This window comes from Mustela nigripes, chromosome 2 (assembly GCF_022355385.1).
Source record: "Mustela nigripes isolate SB6536 chromosome 2, MUSNIG.SB6536, whole genome shotgun sequence".
Lineage (NCBI taxonomy): Eukaryota > Metazoa > Chordata > Mammalia > Carnivora > Mustelidae > Mustela > Mustela nigripes.
Window position 1 is genome coordinate 104820065 of NC_081558.1, and position 22083 is coordinate 104842147.

Sequence of the window (22083 nt, forward strand, 5' to 3'; positions counted from 1 at the left end):
ACAATTCCACTTGTACCTTTAATCTTACTTCCTCCTTCCTTCTCAAGGATTTTTTTTTTTTTATGTAATAATCTCTTTTTCCACCATCCTCAGCTTTTCACTGGTCTGCTAGATCATTCTTATCAGCATATAAATATATTTTCTTATCTTCTACAAGATCTGATAATTCAACAAAATCATTAACTACTGACTGAGTGCTGAGCTTGTACTACTTACTGAAATGGGCACTTAGAATACATTTGTGAAAGAACAAAAACAAATAAAACTTCCTTTCCTTACATTCTAGCAAAATAGCACCGCTATCTGCCTAGTTGTTCAAAAACCTGGAGCCATCCTTAGTTTCTCTTTTTATTACTCTTCACATCCCATACCTATGAAATTCTGCGTGGCTCTACCTGCAGAAGCTATCCTGCATCTCTCCTCCATCTGCAGCTTGTAACCCCTGTCACAGAGCAATGTCGCCTCCCTTGTGGATTCCTCTAACAACCTCCCAACTGATCTTGCTTCCTCTCACCCCCATTTACCTTTCCAAGGGTAGTAGAATGTTATTTTTAAGAAATAAATTTTACTGGGGCACCTCGGTGGCTCAGTCGTGAAGCGTCTGCCTTCAGCTCAGGTCATGATTCCGGGATCCTGGGATGGAGCCCCACACTGGGCTCCCTGCTCATCCGGAAGCCAGCTTCTCCCTCTCCCACTCCCCCTGCTTGTGTTTCTGCTCTTCCTGTCTCTCTCTGTGTCAAATAAATAAATAAAATCTTAAAAAAAATAAATTTTATTGTCATCCACTTGCTTAAAATGCTTTGGCCCCTGCCTGCTTCTCTACCATCACCTCCGAACACATTACTACTCACTTGTCCCAGGCTCCCTGGTTTATCAGTCTCTTGAGCACTGCCAAACTTGTGGGCACCACAGTACCTTTGTTTTGCTATTTTTTTTTTTGTGTAAGACACTCTTCCCATCAATCTTCATATGGCTTTGACTTTTTCTTATTATTCAGATCTCGGTGAGGATCTCAATTTCTCCATAGTCTTATCCACACTTGTTATTTCACTTAAATTATTTTCATATCCTAGTCAGTATGGAATGGTACCTTATTGTGGTTTTAAATTTATTACCCTAATAACTAATCATGTTGAATATATTTTCATGTACTTATTGGTCATTTGTATGTCTTTTTTGGAGAAGTGTTTGTTTAAGTGTTTTGCTGATTTCTTAACTGGATTTTTGTCTTTTGGTTGTTGAGCTCTAGAGTTCTTCAGATGTTGTGGATGTTAAAACCTTCTCAGATACATTATTTCAGACATTTTCTTCCATTCTATATTGCTTTTTCCTTTTCTTAGTAATGTCCTTCAATGTACAAAAGTTTCTAATTATGATTAAGTCCAATGTATCTATTTATTTCTTTTCTAGTTCATGCTTCAGGTGTCATATCTAAGAATCCATTGTCAAATCTAAGGTCACGTAGATTTACCCTATGTTTTCTAAAAAGAATTTTATTTTATTTTTGGCTCTTATACTGAAGTCATTGATTCTTTTTGTGTTTTTGTATTAATTTCTCTATATGGTGTGAAGTTGGGGTCCAATTTCATTTATTTGGCATGTGGAAATCTAGTTGTCTCAGCCCCATTTGTTAAAAAGACTGTTCTTTCCCCAGTAGATAGTCTTTTTTTTTTTTTTTTAAGATTTTATTTATTTATCAGAGAGAGAGAGGGGGAGAGAGTGAGCACAGGCAGACAGAATGGCAGGCAGAGGCAGAGGGAGAAGCAGGCTCCCTGCTGAGCAAGGAGCCCGATGTGGGACTCGATCCCAGGACGCTGGGATCATGACCTGAGCCGAAGGCAGCTGCTTAACCAACTGAGCCACCCAGGCGTCCCCCCAGTAGATAGTCTTAACACTCATACTGAAGAATCAATTGGCCATGGATGTATGGGTTTATTTCTGGACCCTCAATTCTATTCCATTGGTCTGTATGCCATTACCTTACACAATTACCACAGTGTTCTGATTACTTTTTTAATAGTAAGTTTGAAATCAGGAAGTTTGAGTCCTCCAACATTGTTCTTTTTCAAGATTGTTTTGACTATTCAGAGTCTCCTTTAATTCAACGTGAATTTGAAGATCAAATTTATTATTCTGAAAATAAAACCATTTGAATTTTGATAGAGACTGTGTTGAATCTATAGATAACCTTGGATAATATTAAAATCTCAACAATATTAAGTTTTCCAATATATGAACATCTGATGTGTTTGTTTTCACTTATGTTTTGCTTAATTTCTTTTAGCAAAGTTTGTAATTTTTGGTGTTCAACTCTTTCTCCTCTTTGGCTAAACTTATTCCTATATATTTTATTGTTTTGGATGCTTTTGAAAATGGAATTGTTCTATTAATTTCTTTTTAAAATTGTTTATTGCCATTATATAGAAACACAACTGATTTTTATGTTTTGATCTTATATCTTGCAATGTAGCTGAATGTGTTTATCAACTCTAGTAGCTTTCTTTCTTTATTTCTTTCTTTTTTTTAAAGAACCGAAGTAGAAGTTTAATTTTTTTAAGTAAGTTCCATGCTCAATGTGGGGTTCAAACTCACAATCCTGAGATCAAGACTGCATGCTCTCTCCACTGAGCAACGAAGTGCCCCTCTAGTAATTTTGTTGTGTATTCTTTGGGATTCCCAATATACAGGTTTATGTCACTTGTGAATAGAGATTGTTTTATTTCTTCCTTCTAATTTGGATGACTTTATTTCTTTTCCTTTTCTAATTGCTCTGGATAGAACTTTCAGTATAATGTTGAATAGCAGTGGTGAAATGGGCATTCTTGTCTTGTTCATATCTTACGGGGAACCTCTCAATCTTTTACCCTTGGATATAATGTTAAACCTGACATAACTTTTAATCATAGGGTTGCATGTAGCATCCTAAATTTATAATAATTTACTTTGAATTGATACCTTAACTTTAAGAGCATGCAGAACCCTGCTACTTCAAACTCTGTCTCCTCCTTTTATATTGTTGTTGACACAAATTACATCTTTATCCATTGTGTGCCCAACAACATAGATCTATAATTATTTTTTTTATGTGTTATCTTTTAAAGCATGTAGGAATAAAAACTGGAATTCAAAACCAAAAATACAGTAATACAGTCTTCTATATTTGTTCAACTGGTTACTTCTACTGGACAAAATGAGGTGTCAGTAAAGAGGTAGAAATGATAAAAATAATTCTTTAAAAAGAATTCCTTTTGGCTTGTTTTCATATTTTCTATCTCTTTATTGACATTTTCATTTTGTTTGTATGTTGCTCCCTGATTTCTTTGAGCATATTTGAAACAGTTGTTTTAAAGTCTTTGCCCAATATGTCCAATGCCCAGGCTTCCTCAGAGATGAATGATGAATTCTATCAATTTATTTTGTTCCATTGAATATTATAGTGTCATAACTCTGGAAATCAGATTTACCCCCTTCCCTAGGGCTTGATGGTTTTTGTTTTGCTGTTTTTTGAAGACTGTCAGAGTACATTTGTTTAATGATTTCCCTAAACTATTTTTGCAAAGACTGTATCAGTTCTTATGTGTGGTCAATGAAATCTCTGTTCCTTTGGCTTTTGTTCAGCTAGTGTTTTGACTGAGATTTTTCTCAACCTCCATCAGTTTAAAACAATGAACAAAGAAGATTGTCTTTGTTGTACAAAAGTTTCTAATACTGATTTTGCAGATTTGTTCTGTGCTGGGGCACTTCAACACTTAGCTAGGCTTGTGCTGAGTGCAGAGATCATCCAGAGTTGAAAACTAAGGGGCTGTTCTGGTCTTTTCTGACATATATCTTACCTTAGGTGTGTGCATGGCTTTCTATGGTCCCCAATATACACAGGTGCTTTTGAAAGCCATAATTTCCCAAAGAAAATTTCTTTAGGTTTTCTTTATTTTGGCTGTTATTTTATGTCTCAGCTGTTATCTTTTGCCCCAGGTGATTGTGGGTAGTTGATTAGGCTTACAATGTTTTTAAGCAGTGTATACTGCTGTCCTGAGTTAAGTTTCATATTAGGTGAGAGAGATGAGCACCTTGTGCTAGTCCTTCAGGTAACTCCCAGACAGGTTAGAACAGACCTACACAATAATTTGTGTTGAAGTTCGCTCTTTTCCTCCTGTGGCCAGACATAAGAGTCCTCCCCATATTGGGAGTGTGAACAATCAACTTTGAGATTGCCACTGAGATGAAGAGGAGTATGGCAAGAGCAAGTAAAAATGACACAAATCCTGCCTATCACTTTTAAATTGCCTTTTTTTTTTGATTTAGCATTTGTTTGATTGTTATAAGCCTTTGTTTTTCAGAGTTTCAATGACGTTAGTTTTAACAGTTTCTGCTTGTTTTTCGATGTTTCTGTGGAAGGATGGGAACTTGGAACTTCCTTCTCTGCCGTTTTTTCTGATGTCACTCCTCATTTTGTCATTGAATATTTTAAAGCATTACTTTTTAGTGACTGTATGTTGTTTCATTATATAGATGTGCCATAATTTACTGTAAATGATACAGTAATGAACATCTTTTTATACCTCTGATATTTTTAGCTTAGGGTAAATTTCCAGGAATGACCATGTCAAATGTTATGAACAATTCTCACTTATTTCATATTTATTATTAAATTGCCCTGCAGAAGGTTTGTGTCAATGTAGATTCCCATAAACAGCGTACGAAAGTATGCATTTCATCATGCCCTCACTTATAATTTTATGGTCTTTGCTCATTTAATAGGCAAAAATAAAAGTGGCTCATGATTGTTCTGTCTGCTCTCTTAAGAATGTCTCATATGACTTGAGCTGGGGCCCATTCTTGTTTTGTTCCCTCAAAAAAATGATGTATTTCAGTTTGTCAGTCTGCTTGGATATGTGGGCCCAAGAAGTTACACTGTTCTTCTGATGAAGAATAAAACATTTCCCTGCTCTCACAAATATAAAACTTGAATTTATTTTGTAGTGAATTTGAATGGTGCCTACCCCAAGCTGGTGCCTTTCAGGCCTGCAGGAAGGCTGATCTCCCCACCTCTGCTGCTCTCTGTGATTTTCAACATTCTTCTCAGCCTGGCTATGCACATTGTGGGCTTCATTCTGGTTCAGAGGCAGCCTTGGTATTCCATGGAGATGCACAGGTACTCTCAAAACCTCGATTCCAACATTTCACATTCTAATTTCTAATGATAGGAAGCCAGTGGTTCTTCATTCTTCTAGAATCGTTGGCTTCTTTAAGTCCCTTGGGAAAATTTCCAGTGATCTTCTCTTCTCAGTAGCACAGTTTGAGGATGTTATTCTTTGGCATAAATCTTTTCCTGTCTTGTGTCATGACGACCTATGACCATCTTTTGTATCTAGGGTGACCATGCATTGTAATTTGCCCAGTCAGTCCCTCTTTAAGCCTGATACAACAATGAAACTAATTGTAATTAATTACTGAAGTGTAATTGGCATACCACATTATATTAGTTTCAGGTGTATGAGCTATTGGTTTGGCAATTCTATACATCATTCAGTGCTTAACCACGATAAGCACCATCTATCACCATACGTTATTATGGTACTACTGATTATATTCTCTATGCTGTACTTTGCATCCCTGTGACTTATTCAGCTGTATCTGGAAATCTGTACATCTTAATCCCTTTTATCTATTTTCCCCACCCACCCCCATTCATGTCTCCTCTGGCAAGTACCAGTTTTTCTGATGATATTTGTCTTTTTCTCTCACATTAAAATCTGTTCTTATTGTATGACAAATTATATAGTCACCTTATTTATAAATGTCTAGAGATCTTAAGTCATGAGAGGGAAGAATCATGACTTACTCATGTCTTTCCCACATATCCAAAATACACATGATGGGTGTCCAATTTATTGAACATATATATAATTTGCTTATCTATCTATTCTCTATCCATCATCTTCTATCATCTGTTTATCTATCATCCATCTATTTACCATCTAGCTATCTTTTATCTATTCATCTATCCAAAATATAGATCTATCTGTGCTGGTTTCTTTCTCCTTACTTTTCAGTATATATTCTTTCTCAAAGTATAAACAATTACATTGAGGACTTGGAGTCCTATAGATACAAATGTTCCATAAAGACCTGTCATCTTATTTCATTACATTTTTTTTGCTTCCTTTTTAGTGTCTGCACACTACAAAATGAAAACATCTCAAAGTTAAATATTTCTCCAACTGCTCCAGAAAAAATTGGAAGTAATGGTGTCTTCGCAAGCTTTGAGAACACTACCATATGGTTCTTAGGAACAATCAACTGTATCATTGTGGCTCTTATTTTCTCTAAAGGAAAACCGTTTAGGCAGCCCATCTATACAAACTGTGAGTAGCATTGTAGTGGATCAGAGGTGAGAGGTCACCAGAGGGAACAGATATTCCTACGTCACTCAGGGAGCAGCTGCAGAGTTGATGATTGTCTTTGGTTTGCTGACTTCTACTCTAAGGTTTGCTAAAACACATCATGCAGCCTCATACTGTGCTCCTTCCTTCAAAGCTGCATTAAATTCTAGGGTTTATTTCTCTACCCTTTCCTTCACCAGAGGTTTGTATCTAGGTGTCTTTTTATGACACCACTCCCAATTGGGATGGCCATTTATTTCCTTCCTTGTCAGTTTTTGTCACAATTCTTCTGGGAGGAAGTGGAGAGAAGCATCACAGTGTTCAGACGGAACATGTCTCCTGACATGAAGACAATGATTAAGATAGTTGGCAGCCTGGAAGTGGGTCCTTCCTGAAGGAACCTGGCCTTAGTGATTGTGGAGGCTCTTATACAAAGTACTTACAACCTCCTTACATTCTGGGCTGAGGTGGGGAGTGTGTTAGGATATGTGGGCGACCTGATTAACCCTTGGGACATTTATTTGTATGCCACCACTGCCTCTCTAATTGGGAAGATTTAGAAGCACAAGTTGAACAATCAATATCCTCATAAAGATGTGTTTGTTCAGAGAAAGTTATTTTGCCCTTCTTCTTAGGATGAGAAAGCAGTCAAATGCTGACCTGCACATGACTGCCATTTAAACATTTGATTATTTATAGCCCTCCTTTTTTTCCAGAAAAGGATTTGAGGCAGGTATTTTTTTTTTTAAGATTATTTATTTATTTGACAGAGATCACAAAAGGCAGAGAGGTAGGCAGAGAGAGAGGAGGAAGAAGGTTCCCTGCTGAGCAGAGAGTCTAATGAGGGGCTTGATCCCAGGACCCTGGGACCATGACCTGAGCTGAGGGCAGAGGGTTTAACCCACTGAAACACCCAGGCACCCCTAAGGCAGGTGTTTTGTATTAAGAAGACTCAGGTACTTAAATGTCTTCAAGACATTTTTTGAATATATATTATGTCAATGTTGCTCTCTCTATATTTCCTACTTTTATTAATTGAAACTTACAACATGCATGTGAAAATTTCTACTTTCCTCAAGGACATGCATAGAAATTGTGGAGGTGAGACCCATTGCATAGAAATGAGTACTTTCCATTTATTATGCAATGTTTGGACGTAGAAATCAAGTAAATTTGATCAGTGTTAATCTAGAATATATCTATCAATAGATATCACATTCTATATTCTGATTTCTCTAAATGATAGCTTGTGTTCTTATTTCCTCAGATATATTTGTCCTTGTGCTGGTCCTACAGCTGAGTGTGTGTCTGTTCATTCTATTTGCTGATATTCCAGAATTATATAGGCGTTTGGATGTAAGTCTTATCTCTGGGATATGATGATGGTTTATAGTTATGTAATACCCTGACTTCAAGAAGCAGGTCACAATTACAGTTGACACAGATTCTTGACACTGATTATTCTTTTCAAATAGCAGAGTTAAAAAGAATACTGAATTTATTCATATTTTGTATTTAAGCTGGCCAGGAAATAAGATTCTATCTAGTCTTGATTTCCATGTATTTTAGAAGCACTGAACATTTTTCTTTTAAAAGATCCCTGTAAGAATGGAAAAATCTATTTATATATATATATATATATATATATATATATATATATATTCTCTTTCAAGTGTGAGACTTTTTTTTTTCTAAATGTTTCTGTTTTGAAGCTGTTGAAAACAGTTTGCCTATAACACTTTTTCTGTTAATTCTCAAATCTGTGTTTACATCTTTTTTAAAAAAACTCTTTAAAAACATGTTTGTCTATATATTCATATTTAATGTCTGCAAAACTTGCTTGAAAAGAGCCGTACCTTGCCTCATGAATTGTCTAATAGTGTGTAATTTTGAGACAAATTTAAAACTCTTTAAGAGACAAATTTTACATATTTGAGCAAGGCAAAAAATATATATTTCTATTCTTTTAATCTATACTCTCAAATTAGAAGTTCATTATTGCCAAATGTCCTTTAGACCAATAAGTAGAATAGAAAAGAGATGGTAAAAGAAAATGAGTTTTCTCACTTAGTGCTACGTGAGCCTACCTGGCCTCCTCTCCATCTCAAAGACATATTTCAAGAAGGACAAGATCCTATCTTATTCATTCTTATATTATTAGTGCCTAACATAGCCCATGGCACATAATGGCAATAAATGACTGACTGGCTGTTGTAGATTATGTTCCTACATGGAGATGAGCACTAGGAGCTCACAGTTCATTGCAAACCAGCAAAACCTTCACAAACCCTTCTTGACATGTGACACACAAACTAATGTCTACATTTGTTTTTCATTTTGATAATTGTGTCACTGTGGCTAACACCGTAATGGCTACTGTTATTAAATATCTCCACGAATTAGAGTAAGAACTCATGGAGATAGTCTTTGTGTACTAGTCTTCTAAGGAAGTTAAAACTTCTTAATCCTGCAGAAGTTAGGGTCAAGACATGTTAGGTTTATTCACACTCTTTAAAAACAAAAGCTCTTATGGAAAGGCTGATGTCTTTGAGGGGAACCTGTGTGAGGTCATCGCTAACACGACTGCAAAGGAGTTTCCAGAGAATTATTGCTAACCTTAAAAATAACTATTTTTCTTCTTATTACACAAAATTGCAAGTACATTTTAGTAAGTGGCTAAGCAGGCAAAGAAAATTATAACATTATTCACTATCTCCTTCCATCTTTGAAACTTCATATATTATAAATGTGCATTGACTGATTTATGAAGTTTATTTTAAATGGAGTCCCACTGTTTTATAACCTAGTTATTGCCCATTTTTTCAAAAAGTGCATGATTTTTCAAAAATAGAGAATACATTCACACAGTTTAAAATTCAAAAGTTAGAAACTCTACATCTTCCCATCCCTTTTCCCCAGCTGCCAGGTCCCCTCTCTCGAGGCAACTGATGACACCACTTTATTTTATATACTTTCAGGCATATTTTATACATATGCATGCATACATATATATCATGTTTACACGAATAGTAGCAGACTATTACATTTGTCCAGGTCTTCTGAGCTGGAGAGAGCAAGGTGAGATGAGATACGTAAGCAAGTTTGGGAGGAGCTGCCCATATTGGAATGAACATTAGCAAGTCAAAAGAGGAGGGGGAGAGTCCCCTACTATGATGTGGGTCTGACCCCCATGAAGAAGGCCAGATGAGTAGGGTTCAGACGACAGTGCAGTTCTTTTTTAAAAAATTCTTTTATTTTTGAAGATTTCATTTATTCATTTGAGAGAGAATGAATTGAAGAGAGAGATGGGGGGTGAGCATAAGCCCATAGGATGGGGAGAGGGGCAGAGGGAGAGGGAGAAGCAGACTCTGCTCTGAACGGGGAGCCCAATGCAAGGCTCAGTCCCAGGACGCTGGGATCATTCCCTGAGCCGAAGGCAGATACTTAACTGATTGAGCCACCTAGGCACTGGGTGGTGCAGTTCTAAGAAAGCCCGACTACAGTTGCTTATCAGAGGGGTCTAGTGTCTCACAAGAATGAGTGCAGTGAGAAGGCCTGCCATCCCCAGTTATTAGCTATGAGCAACCCATGGGAAGCGTGGCCTCAGGAGAAGCATGGTGGGAGATTCTGAGCGGCACTGCAGCGCCTGTCACTTACTCTTGCAGTAGGACACTTCCATGGAGCATGTTCACGGCTGCCCCAAACTCATACTAATTCTTCACCTTGTTCTTTCATGAGACAGTGTATTCTGATAATTGCTTCATATCAGTACATCAAACTTCCTCATTCCTCTTCTATGCTAATATATTATTTCAATATACGTATATGAACCATAATTTATCTGTAGTCCCATATTGATTGACATTTAAGTTGCTTCCAGTGTTTAAAGCTGCGATGAAATAACCTTATACATATATCATTTCAGGCACATACAAATATGTCTCTAGGATAAATTCCCAGAAATGGTTTGAACTTTTAATTTTAATAGCCTTGCCTACCACAGAGCTGTACCACTTTTTAATCCCTTGTTGTGGAAGGCAGTGTGTGAGGCAGTTGCCCTGCCCAGCAGTGTGCACTTGGCTTCATTTCGTTCATCCATCCATCCATCCATTCCTTCATTTCACCTATTCATCCATTCAGTATACATATCTATTATATATATCATGTGCCTGGGGTGGGATTGAGAAAGACTCAGAGAAACTGGGGGAAAAGGTATGAAGTGTCAGCTTCATTTCAGACCTGTTTGCTGCATCTGTGAGTACCCTCGTCATGGCACCATCCATGCAGCTGTACATACAGTCCTGAGGGTGCAACCTTAAACTGAGTCTCAAAAGCAGGGCTCAGCTGAGGGGAGATGTGGGATCAGTGAGAAGAGGGCAACACTGCCCATTGTGGAGGTTTGACATGTGTATCTTCAGAGCCTCCTGGCAATAGGGCCATATTCCTGTATTCCTTTGCAAAAGTAAACAATGGAAGCAAACAAAAAACACTCTTATCAAATTTATCAAATTTTGATAAAATTTATTTTAGGAAATTTAGAAATTACAGGGGAACCAAAAAATAAAAAGAAGAAGAAAGAAAGACAAAAGAAAATAAAGCAACAATCATAGTTTACAAATCATTGAAATCATTGGGTATAAACCTTCCACATTATTTGATACATGCATAAAAACATGTCTTATTATATGTATTATATGTATGTGTGTATTATATATATAACGTATACACAATGCATGTCTATTACATACATGATCTATAATCTATGAAAATGTACACCATGAACATGTGAACATTTTTCTAGTGTTTATTTTTCTTCAAACTAACAGTGACTCTCCATCTCCCACCAGCTGCTCTGCACTCCTGTTCTGTGGAGGGTCTACATCATCATTATGCTCAGTTCCAATTTCATTGTGTCCCTTGTTGTGGAGGTAAGCGCCCCGGGGGTGCTGATCATTTGGGGCAGAGATAGATAGGGCATTCTTTGGGAGTCTGAAAAAAGCAACGGTTTTATTTGATAGGACTCAGTAGTGCCAGGGGCTCCGTTCCTCAGCCACATGAACAATGGTGCTCTCTCCTGGTGAATTCCAAACAAGGGGTTAGTTTTCCTATCTACAGAGCACACCTGGAGAGAATGGAATTATGGTGTCCAAGGTCCTGTTCATTTATAAAATCCACAAATAGAGAACCAACTCACTTTTGAAATTAAATATGGTTCACATACTATAAAATCTATCTTCTTGAAGTATGCAGTTCAGTGGTTTTTAGTATCTTAACTGAGTTGTGCAACCATCTCCACTAATTCCAGAACATTCTCATCACCCCAGAAGAAATCCCGTGCCCAGTAGCAGTCACTCCTCATTCCCCTTTCGCCTCCTTCACCCCTTGGCAACCACTAATTTACTTTCTGTCTCTATGGATTTGCCTGTTCTGGACATTTCACATAAAGGGAATCATATAATATATGGCCTTTTGTGTCTGGCTTCTTTTACTTAACAACTTCTATTACTTTTACTTTACAGTTGGGAGAAAAGATTCATAGAGCTTTTCCTGGCTTTTATGCTTCATCTCCCATTTGCTCCATTCCCTCAGTAAAATGAGTCTGTGCTCCCTCTTTCTTTGGCTATGTGGTTCACTCAACCTCCTTCAGTGCTATTAGATAAACTCTCTATTCTTCAAAGCCTCCTGAAGAACAGGGAGCATCTCTGGAAAAGGCATCTGTGTCAAAGGGGAGGTGAGCATCAGGATTCATTCTGTCCACAATCTTACTTCTGGTTGCAAACCCAGCCTTGTTCCAGTGAGGGGGAGATTCATGGTGGGTGGAGGGTATCTGGAACCTGACTTCCCTGCGGAACCTTCCATACTAGGCAGGGTAAAAGCTGTGCAGGAGCTGGTGGCAGAACAGAGCATGGAATGAAGTACTGGAGCCTCTCTCTGTATGCAAACCAGGGCCTCTCAAACTGGGATGGGCACCAGAGTCACTTGGAAGACTTGTTAAAACACAGGTTGTCCAGGCCTTCTCCTAGAATTTTGGATTCAGTAGGTCTGGAATAGGTGCAAGTTTTTGCTTCTAACAGGTTGTCAGGTGATTCTGATACTGCTGGTTGAGAAACCACATTGACAAGGACCATGGTAACCTATAGAGATCTCCAAAACCACCAAATTAATAAAAGAGCATTACATCGGTGACCTCACACCTAGTTGCAGAAGGGTGAACCTTACTCTTTAAGGGATAATCTTATGTATGCATCTTGTCCCTGGCAGTGATCACATTATTTCCTCTGTTTAGTGCATCTGCCCCCATGTCTGCATATTGAAATGCTGTTCCATCCTCTATGGCACCGTTGTAGTACTATCCTCTTTGTGAATCTTTCCCAAAGCCTGGATAGGTTAGACAAGTAACAGTGGCTGAAACAATAAAGATATTTATTGGTTTACTTAAGAAAATAGGAGGTATCACTTCTCAGCCCTTTGGCTAAGATCAAGTGAAGAAGATCGGAGGTAAGTGATTGCAGGGCTGGTTTAGTACCTCAGTGGTTTCATTGGGGATCATGAATCTTCCACTTTTCTCTCTCTCCATCTTTAGATATTGGCCTTTCACATTTGTGTGTATTGTTTATGTGTCCAGATCACTTCCATGTAGCTGGGCATTATCTCTGTTTTAATGCAGGAGGACATGAAGGCACCAGCAATCTTTTTCCCCTCAAGTATGAACCTTTTACGAGGAAACAAAATAATTTCCTACAGCCACCCTGTTGCTTCATTGGTTAGAACTGTGTCTTATCTATTCAACCTGAGTAGTAAAGGATTCTGGGAAACTGGATCTATGCTAAAAAATTAGACAGATTGGCTTAGATTGCTTGTGAGGTATTTTTCCCCCCTTTAAGGTAGACAGGAAAAAGTTGGAAGGAGTGTGCTGAACAACAAAGTAGGATACTTTGTAGGAGGACTTCTCCAGTCCTTCCCCTACCATTTCTGATTCAGTAGGTCTGGTGACAGGTACCAGGTAACTAAGCAACGAAGTCTGCCATAATCCCCTAGTAAGAAGCTGTTCAACTGCCATTACATCTGCAGAAGGATTCTACCTGGGTTTGAATCCTGGGTCCACCCTTTGCTGCTACCTGACTCTGGGCAACACCTGCTATTCCACTTCTCTGTGTCTCTGTTTCTTTATCTGAAAAACAAGTGATAATAAGGGTACCTTACCTCAAAGGGTTGCTGTGAGCATGGAATGTGAACACAGAAAAGCACATAGTAAATATTTGATAGTATAATCTATTAATATTATATTTTCTCTTATGGTACTTAGTATTTATTTGAATCTATCAGTCATTAAGGATTTCATTTGTTTATTCGCTCTTTCCACAAACATTGGTTGACCATGTGCCATGTCCTCGGGGACAGTGCAAAGTGGATTTTGATAGTCTTGTCCATTGCTCAGAGTTTAGAGTGAGCAAGAGAATAAATGCCACAGTTATGTGTGTATAGGTTGTATATGGATATAAACTGTGCTGGCAGGAACTCACCTCAGTACCTGCAGTATCAAAAACCCTGCTTTATTCGAATAGAAGCTGGGTAAAGTTTTGTTCAATTATTAAATATGAGAGGTGATGCTGCGTGCCTGCAGCAGATGGAGAGGGTAATTTGATACTCATGAAAGATTAAGTTTCTCCTCTTCTTCTTGTGTTGAGTGAGAAGTGGAGATAGGCGTGGATGTTTAGTGTGGATTCCCAGCAACTTTCTCACTGAGAAATAACACTGTGAGATCCCACCTCTCACCACCAGGCTCTTCCATGGCCATCTCCAGTTGTTTGAGGTTACTCTTCTCCTGCTGTCAGGGGATACTCAGGAACAAACCAAAGTCATTTGAGTCTGTGGTGAAGGACCTTGTAATGGAGAATTATGGACACTGAGATTTCTCGCCTTACAAGGTGAGCCTAGCAGAGTAGGTAAAGACCCCAAACTGTCATGGATGCAGCAAGATACTTTCCTCAGGTAGTTGTAGGTATATCTGACAGCAGATGCTAAAGATTCCTGGGATAGGCATGCTAACTCCATACTCCCTGGCCAGCCTGTGACAGAGATCATCCAGAGAGGTTTTGGGGGACAGGCATGAGGGATGGCTGGCCTCTTTTTGTATAGTCCTGAATATTGCCTGGTCTGCTAAAAGGTCTAACCCTACCCCTAATCTTAGAATGGCCTAACAAACAGATTTGAATGGAACCTTGTATTTGCTTCTCTTTCTCATGATGTAACCTCCAACTGAAAGGCTGAGGAGCTAACATGGATAGCTTAATTCTCCTTCTTTGTCTTAAAATTAATTATGTGTGTGTGTGTGTGTGTGCACACGCATATATGAATTGTTTTCATAGGCAATCTGAAGAGCTCGTGTGATGAAGTTTTGTTTTTTGTTTTTTAAGAAATGGTATTTCATAAAGAGGTTCTTTTTGTTTCTAGTTCTACATTTAATTTGCAATGTAGAGTGATAGGAAAGATCACTTCCCAGTGCTTTAGTTTCCCTTTACAGAGCAGTGAAGTGATACAGGTCATCATAACTCTACATAACTCTAGAATTGTGAAAACACTCAGTGCATGGCATACAGCACTAAAGTCCATGTGTGTGTCTGTGTTTTTCTTTGTTTCATTTGTTTTAAAACCTGCTAAATTTTCCCAGAGGTAGGTCAGATTTTAAGACCATTAATTGGATACCTATGATCCTGCCTTATTCCAGCTCTAAGGAGAACTACTCTTCTCTTATGGATTAAGAAGAACAAAAAAACCTTGGTATGGGAAAGTAGAATCAAAATCTGGCTAGGCGAGCCCTGAGGATTGCAAGATGCTCTTGAGATGACTATTGGGTCTTTAAAGGCCTGTTAACAGATGATCCATTTTTAGAGAATGATTCAGACTAGTTGTACCTATTATTTCCATTGGCAGTGGGAGTCAAATGTCAAAGATGGGTGAATTTTAAAAAAATTGCTACTCTGGCAAAGTTCCTTGTAGAAACCCATAAAATTGACTCTTCTAATTTAGCAAAGATAGCACCGACAAACACCAAAATGAGTTTTAAACCTGTGGGACAGCAGGATTTTCATATTTTTCTTTTTGTTTCTTTTATGATAACTTCAAGATGGTTAGCTACATATGATAAAAATGAAAAATTAACAAAATAACCACTCATGCATTCTATGTTGTAAGTTATAATTTGGGCTCAATTTGAAGGTCTGTCATGAAATAAAATGGCAGTCTAAAATGTTTCCAAAGAGATGTATCTTTTGTAATCTTAAAAAATGCATTGCAATGAAATATTTGTAGGTGAAGGTAAAAGGCCACAACCAACATAGTGCATAGCCATTTGTTAAATAGCTCAGAAGGGTGGCAAAGGGAGGCACCTATATCGTGCCATTTCTTGCATTGTAAGGAGAGTTACATAATCTTTATGACAAACATAACAGGAAGGAATTATGATTTCTGCTTACTGAGGCTCAGGAAAGGTAATTAATTTGTCCATAGTAGATGTCAGATATAGAACCTGAATCCAGATCTGTCCAAGTCTAAGACTGGTGCATATTTCAACTTTACTGACCTCTGTTTGTAACTATGCACTTATATGCCAGGCCATACCAAAGCACATCATACCCATGGCACATCTTTCTGTTGGGTAATTCCATTTGTTGGTAAGTAATTTTAAATATCAGTTTATATGAAATTAAATATGGGTGTGGTGTGGAGTAGTTTGCAGAATTTGAATGATTTTAAATTGAATTTATATACAAGATTTAGGAGAAACCTCACCCTTGAGACAGACTACTTCAAGCTGTTTCTAGATTCTTGAAACTATGTACCTCTCACTTCTCCTAGAAGAGTTCCATAAGTGGAAAAGTTTGAGAGGCTGAGACCTAACCCATGAACCCACATTGGAATTGTTTCTCCAGGCCTCAAGTTTTTTGTCAAGCTGGATCGAAGCAGCCAATGTGGTGGTTCCTTTTTGGGGTGTATGGAGGGCCCTAACCTGGAAATATTTGACTTCTGCTTATAAAGAGTAACTCTTTATTTTGCAGGAGGCCATCATTGAAAATCGAGCCCTGTGGATGACATTCAAAAGGTGTTTTGGCTATCAATCAAAAAGTCAGTATCGGATATGGCAGAGAGCCTTGGCAAAGGACCCTAGTTGGCCACTATTAAACAAAACATCTTACTCTGACATGCCAGGGTGTGGAAGAGGAGTGTCTTATAGCAATCCGGTGTTTGAGAGCAATGAAGAACAACTCTGAACCCAGTGCAATATACAAGTTAACAAAACATGGAAACGATGACAGAGAGCAGTTTCAGTGATTTTCAAGCAATGAGACTCTTCTAAAATCAGCTGGAGTTTCTGGAATCAAAAACCTACCCAATCCTGGTGACAAACTAAAAACTTGATAAAATACGTTCTACAGAACAAAACACTGCCAGAGAAGAGCGCTTTCCTCTTAGCTTCTGAAAATATTGACGGTGTTAGTGAATCAAGAATGGGGCCAAGGACGGCAATTGACCAAGAGATTGGGAAGCTAATGGACAAAGAGAATATATAATCTTTCTTCTTAGATAACATATTTTTTGAATGAATTGAGAGAAAGTAGTACTATGTGTAGTCATAGAATTGTAACATGCAAAAGATCCCTTTTGAATTTGTGTTTTGTTGGAGGAAAAACAAATGCATAGGAGACATCACACCAATCTTCACTGTCCAGTTTCCTTTCTTTTATGGTACTTTCATAGTTGAGACAATTCCCTCTGCCTCTGGCCTTCCCTTACATATTATTAAGGATGGGCTAAGCTGATGTTGCAATAACAAACAACTCCCTTGTCTCAGTGGCTTGACACACAAGAACTTCTTTTATGGTTCTGGTGACTCTAGACTAGCTTTCTTCACAGTGCTGACTACCTCAGTCTGTTGGCCCCACTGACTGAAAACAAGGACTTCACGTTCACTGTGATGGGGAAGGAAGAGTCTGGAGATCACACAGGGCTTTCCACTGCCTCACCCCAAAAGTGGATGTATTTCTTCCACTACTTGAATCTCATTCATTAGGGATTTGGCAAAGAAGTTGCGAAGTACAGCCACTTGTGTTTAGGGCTGGTTTCATGGGCGTATAACCTGTGCAGTCATCTAGATCCCCCTGCTTAGAAGGGCCCCACCATTATTTTAATGCTTTACTGTTGCTACCTTGAAATTCTTAATTTTGAAATACCCACATTTTCATTTTATATTCAGCCCCACAAATTATGTAGTTGGCCCAGCTTGTATTCCTAGGAATGAAAGGAAAGTAGCACATATCAGAGAGCACAGACACTGTCCTCTAAGGTCTACATCTCCTGTCCCTGTGAACATTTTCTGTTTTAGGAACTCCACATCTCACATATCCAACTTCAGGTATTTCCACTCCTCTGCTCTATTATTTTTGAGAAAAGTTAGTCTTGTGCTACAACATTATATGTTATCATTAACATAAGTCCTTACACAATCTACACATTCCTTAAGTCTGAGGCTGAAGTCTATTTTCCGAAAATAAAAATGGCCCTTATTTTTATCACTATTACAATTTTTTTTTTAAATTCATTTAGCACAGAAAGCATTGAGATTTCTGTTAGTTCAGCAGACAACTCTTGTGTTTTAGGACAATTTCCACAAATAGTATTTTAAAGCAAGAGCAAAATGTTCATTACAAACATCAAATCCTAAGTGAATATTCTAGGCATGGATAGGTCCCAGGCTGGCTTTGTTACTTACTGGTAGCATATACAAGCATACCCTTCCCTGGATGAATTCCTGGGGATGGTTGGAGGCTCTGTGGCTATAGATAATTCTGGGAACATGGTTTCTATCAGCCATGAAAGTACCTTGTTTCTTCTGGTTTTAAAATAGGGTGTGAAGAATCATTTAAATAGGCTGTAGAATCATTGTCTTCCTCTGTCCAGAAAGAAATGTTTTCTTTTATAAAGTTAGCCTCAGCAGTGATATGGTAGTTCTGAATGTCTTTTTCTAAGACTCATAGTTTACTCGTTTTTAAGAGTGGAGGATTGTGGACAGAACAAGCTGGAGATGCTCTACAACCTGGTGATGGACAAGAGCAGCATGTGCATTCACACCTTGAAGAGCCCCTTACCAGGTGCTCTTTCTTCCATTAGCTCATTCGAATTGCATGATTCTTTACAGACTTAGGCAAGGAAGGACTTACCGTCTACTTTTACAGGTGAGAAAACTGAGATTCAGAGTAAGGCAAGCCGACCCAGGCCTCAGAGCAAATCTTCTGTGGTTTCTAAATATCTCCTAATTTAAAAGCTCCAGCAGGGCAGGGTGTTTGAGGTGATCTCACAGTCAAACAAAGACTGAGTTTCTTAATTGCCAGGTGGAAGGAGGAACCTTTTGCTAATACCAGGGCCTAATGTTCAAACGAATACCAGGAATCCTACCAGGCTTGGGTTAGAGGTATGTTCAATACAAAATAAAACAAAAACCTATGAGTGTTCGTCTGAGACTCTGAGTTGCTCTTAACTTGGTCCTAAGTCATTCAGTCACTGAGGACTGAATCTATAATCTTTGTCAAAAGGAACTTATTCTGAAGACTACTTGAAATTAACTATATCTTAGAGGTAGTGAGAAAATGCTTAACTTGGAAAAGCAGGGCTGGTAGGGGTATTGTCTAGGAATGTAAGAGTTGTTTTCAAATACTTGAAGGGTTTTCGTAGGAGAGAAGCCTCCCACCTGTGCCAGGTGGAATTATCAGTGGGTAAAGGGCATGGTGGGAAAAGCTTCAGGCTGATACAAAGACCCTGTCCCAACAGCACAAAAGGAAGTGGAATCTGGTGACCTCATGGAGTGTGTGCTCCATGACATTGGAGGTGCAATTGGTTTCAAAGACCAATTAGAAATAAAAGACAAGTATCAGATGGAATTCAGTTATCTGCAAGATCCCCTTCAGGCTTGATATGTATATGTCTCAATTTTATGCTATGATGTGAACCATTCACTGTTACTTGCCACATAGACTATCAGACTGCCTATTGTGGGGAGATGGGCTGGGGAGGGCAGATTCCCAGCCCTGTGGGGTCCACAGTGTGGACAAATGGGCTTGACTGCTCTGTACTTGGAAGGTGACTTTTGATGGAGATAAAATTCTTGAAAATAGGTGCCCGCTGATGGGTCCTGACTGCCTAACTGACAGCTGGGGAATACTTCTGATGTATGTGTTTTCATAGAAAAAGAAGTTTGAGTATCTCAGTAAAAGAATGTGGGACAGTGCCCCAAACCTGAGGGCAGAGCACCTGCACCCAATATGCTTATCTGACTAGAACTTGGAGGAGAAAATGACACTCATCTGACCCAAATCATTTAAAAGGCTCACCATATGTTTACTCTAAGGCACACAGCTCTGATCCATAGAGAGGAACCCTGACTCTGGCCTCTTTACACTAAACAAGTAATGATCTGAGAATGGAAATATGTCTGTTCCATCTGCGTCCTTATGAGCTCATAAAAGTGTGCATGTACACACTTGCAGATGTGATGACTGGGAAAGTGATTATTTATTCAGAGCCTTGTATTTAGTTTATGTTGTAATAAATTATTCTTTACAAAAGAGGCAAGTATAATTTATAATTCTGGTGTTCTAAAAATCAATCTTTCTCCTTCACTGCAGTGGAGTCATTCATTCCGCCTAATAAAATGGTGTGGTCTACTCCAGTAATGTTGAAGCAACAAAACATCTTTAAAAAGTTCCAGGCATTTCCTAACAGTATAGACACTATTATTTCCTGCTTTGTAACTGGGCGTTTACAGTCTACAAAATACTTTCATACTCATTCTCTTGTTTAAGCCTCATAGCAATCATAGAAGGAAGGCAGGACAAGGATTACTAGCCTCCTTCTTTTGATGAGGTACCAAACCCTCCAAAAGTCTCAGTACCTTGTCCAGGGATGTACTGGAACTAGAGCTGCATTCAGATGAGGAACTTCTACCCATGAGTTTCCTGCTCTGTCACTCTCCCATGATGTTTCTCCTAGATGAAATGTTTCTAGCGCTGAAAAACAAGGCAAGCAAGGCAAGGCAACTATCCAATGGATTGCCATCACACGTGTAATTGCTTCCAAAAAGACGTTTTAGTTCTCATAGACATTCTCTTGAATTTGATCTTCTCATTGATCACAGAAAACGTCAACTTCTATGGCTGAGGAATAAAATCATATAACCAGAGCTCTTCGAGTCTATTTCATGTGAGAAGATATAGCTCTGGTTCCTGACTTCAGTCTCCAGAACCAGAAACCTGTATCTCTGCTTGAATTTTGCCTCTGCTTTGTACAGCAGTTTAGGGTCATATGCATTCTGTCTTGGCTTTGTGCTAAATTCACTTCTTTAGGTAGTCAGTAGCTCACTCATTCTTTCCAGCACTCCATAACTCTACTCATTCTAGGCATACAGGAAGTTAACTCTCCTAACTCAGTACTTTTGTTCATGCTGCTTTCTTTTTGCGGGCATCAATCATTATTACTCTCATCTCCACACAGTCCAATCCCTCCCATTTCTCAAGACCTAGTTAGAATGCCACCTGGTCTGCCAAACCAGAAGGGAGATCTTTTCTGTCTACACGCTGCTCACACTCCACATATGCCTCTTTTGTGCGCCAGGCAGCTCTTTTTGCCATGTGTTATAGTCCTATAGTGTTCTGACTTCTTCCAACTCTCACTCAACCCCGCTTTAACTAGAGAGCACATTTTCTGAGGGTAGGGACCAAACTTGATTCATCTCACCTACCCACTCTGCACCTAGCACACGGTGAAGGCTGGGACTCAGCAAACAGCTGTGGCATGATTGGATAAAAAATATAATCACTGGGATATTTTGTTGATTTATTATTCCTCCTTTGTCTGTGAACATATGTTTTCTGTTCAGTACAAAGAAGCTTAACCGAAGTAATAGAACAATGAGTAAAAACAAAAAGTGCCAAGTATAGCGATTCCAATGTTGAACTTAGTTTGTCTGTCCATTTACTTGGCGGGATGCGGAGGTGTGCTGTAGAGTTAGAGTTGGGTATATGTTACAAAGATTCTCTCAAGGGTGCCTGGGTGCCTCAGTTGTTTGAGCGACTGCTTTTGGCAAAGATCATGATCCTGGAACCCTGGGATTGAGTCTCACATTGGGTTCCCTGCTCAGCAAGGGGTCTGCTTCTCCCTCTGAATGTCCCCCTCTCGTGCTCACTCTCTCTCATTTTCTCCTCTCTCTCAAATAAGTAAATAAAATCTTAAAAAAAAAAAAAAAAGACTCTCTCAATATGTAGGGGACCCTAGAGGTGGATTTTTGTGCAGCTACAAAGGCTCTTCTAGGAATACACTCAATCCAAGTGCCGGGGTGGAATTGAGGAAAGCAAACTTGTTTAAAAACCAAACACTATGTAACAGAGAATAAGAGAAAAGTTCAACTGGGTGTGTATTTTTCTACCTGATCTCTAGTTTCACCCTAACTTTAGGAACTTTTGCAAGGACTTGAGAAAAAGAAAGATATGATGAAGAGAGAAGGAGGGCAGAGAAAGAAAGGTCCATTCTGTGATCTGTGTGTCAGAGAGTATAATGAAAGGAGGGCAGAGGGAATCCACCTGTGTCCTCTGTCGCCCAGCAGTGATGTGACTTTGGGATCATAGGTGGAAGACGTATGATGCTAGTACCA

The 22083-nt window shown here is 38.7% G+C and overlaps 1 protein-coding gene across 1 annotated transcript in view; it reads left to right on the plus strand.

The window, feature by feature from the left end:
* The window catches only part of ATP13A4 (ATPase 13A4), a 127782-nt gene extending 109851 nt beyond the window's left edge, over nt 1-17931 (plus strand). Inside the window, exons 26-30 of the mRNA XM_059388017.1 lie at nt 4981-5152; nt 6172-6365; nt 7651-7739; nt 11231-11311; nt 16442-17931. Coding sequence (XP_059244000.1) covers nt 4981-5152; nt 6172-6365; nt 7651-7739; nt 11231-11311; nt 16442-16654 — 749 coding nt within the window. The 3' untranslated portion in view covers nt 16655-17931. The remainder of the gene's footprint in view (nt 1-4980; nt 5153-6171; nt 6366-7650; nt 7740-11230; nt 11312-16441) is intronic.
* Nucleotides 17932-22083: the final 4152 nt, after the last annotated feature.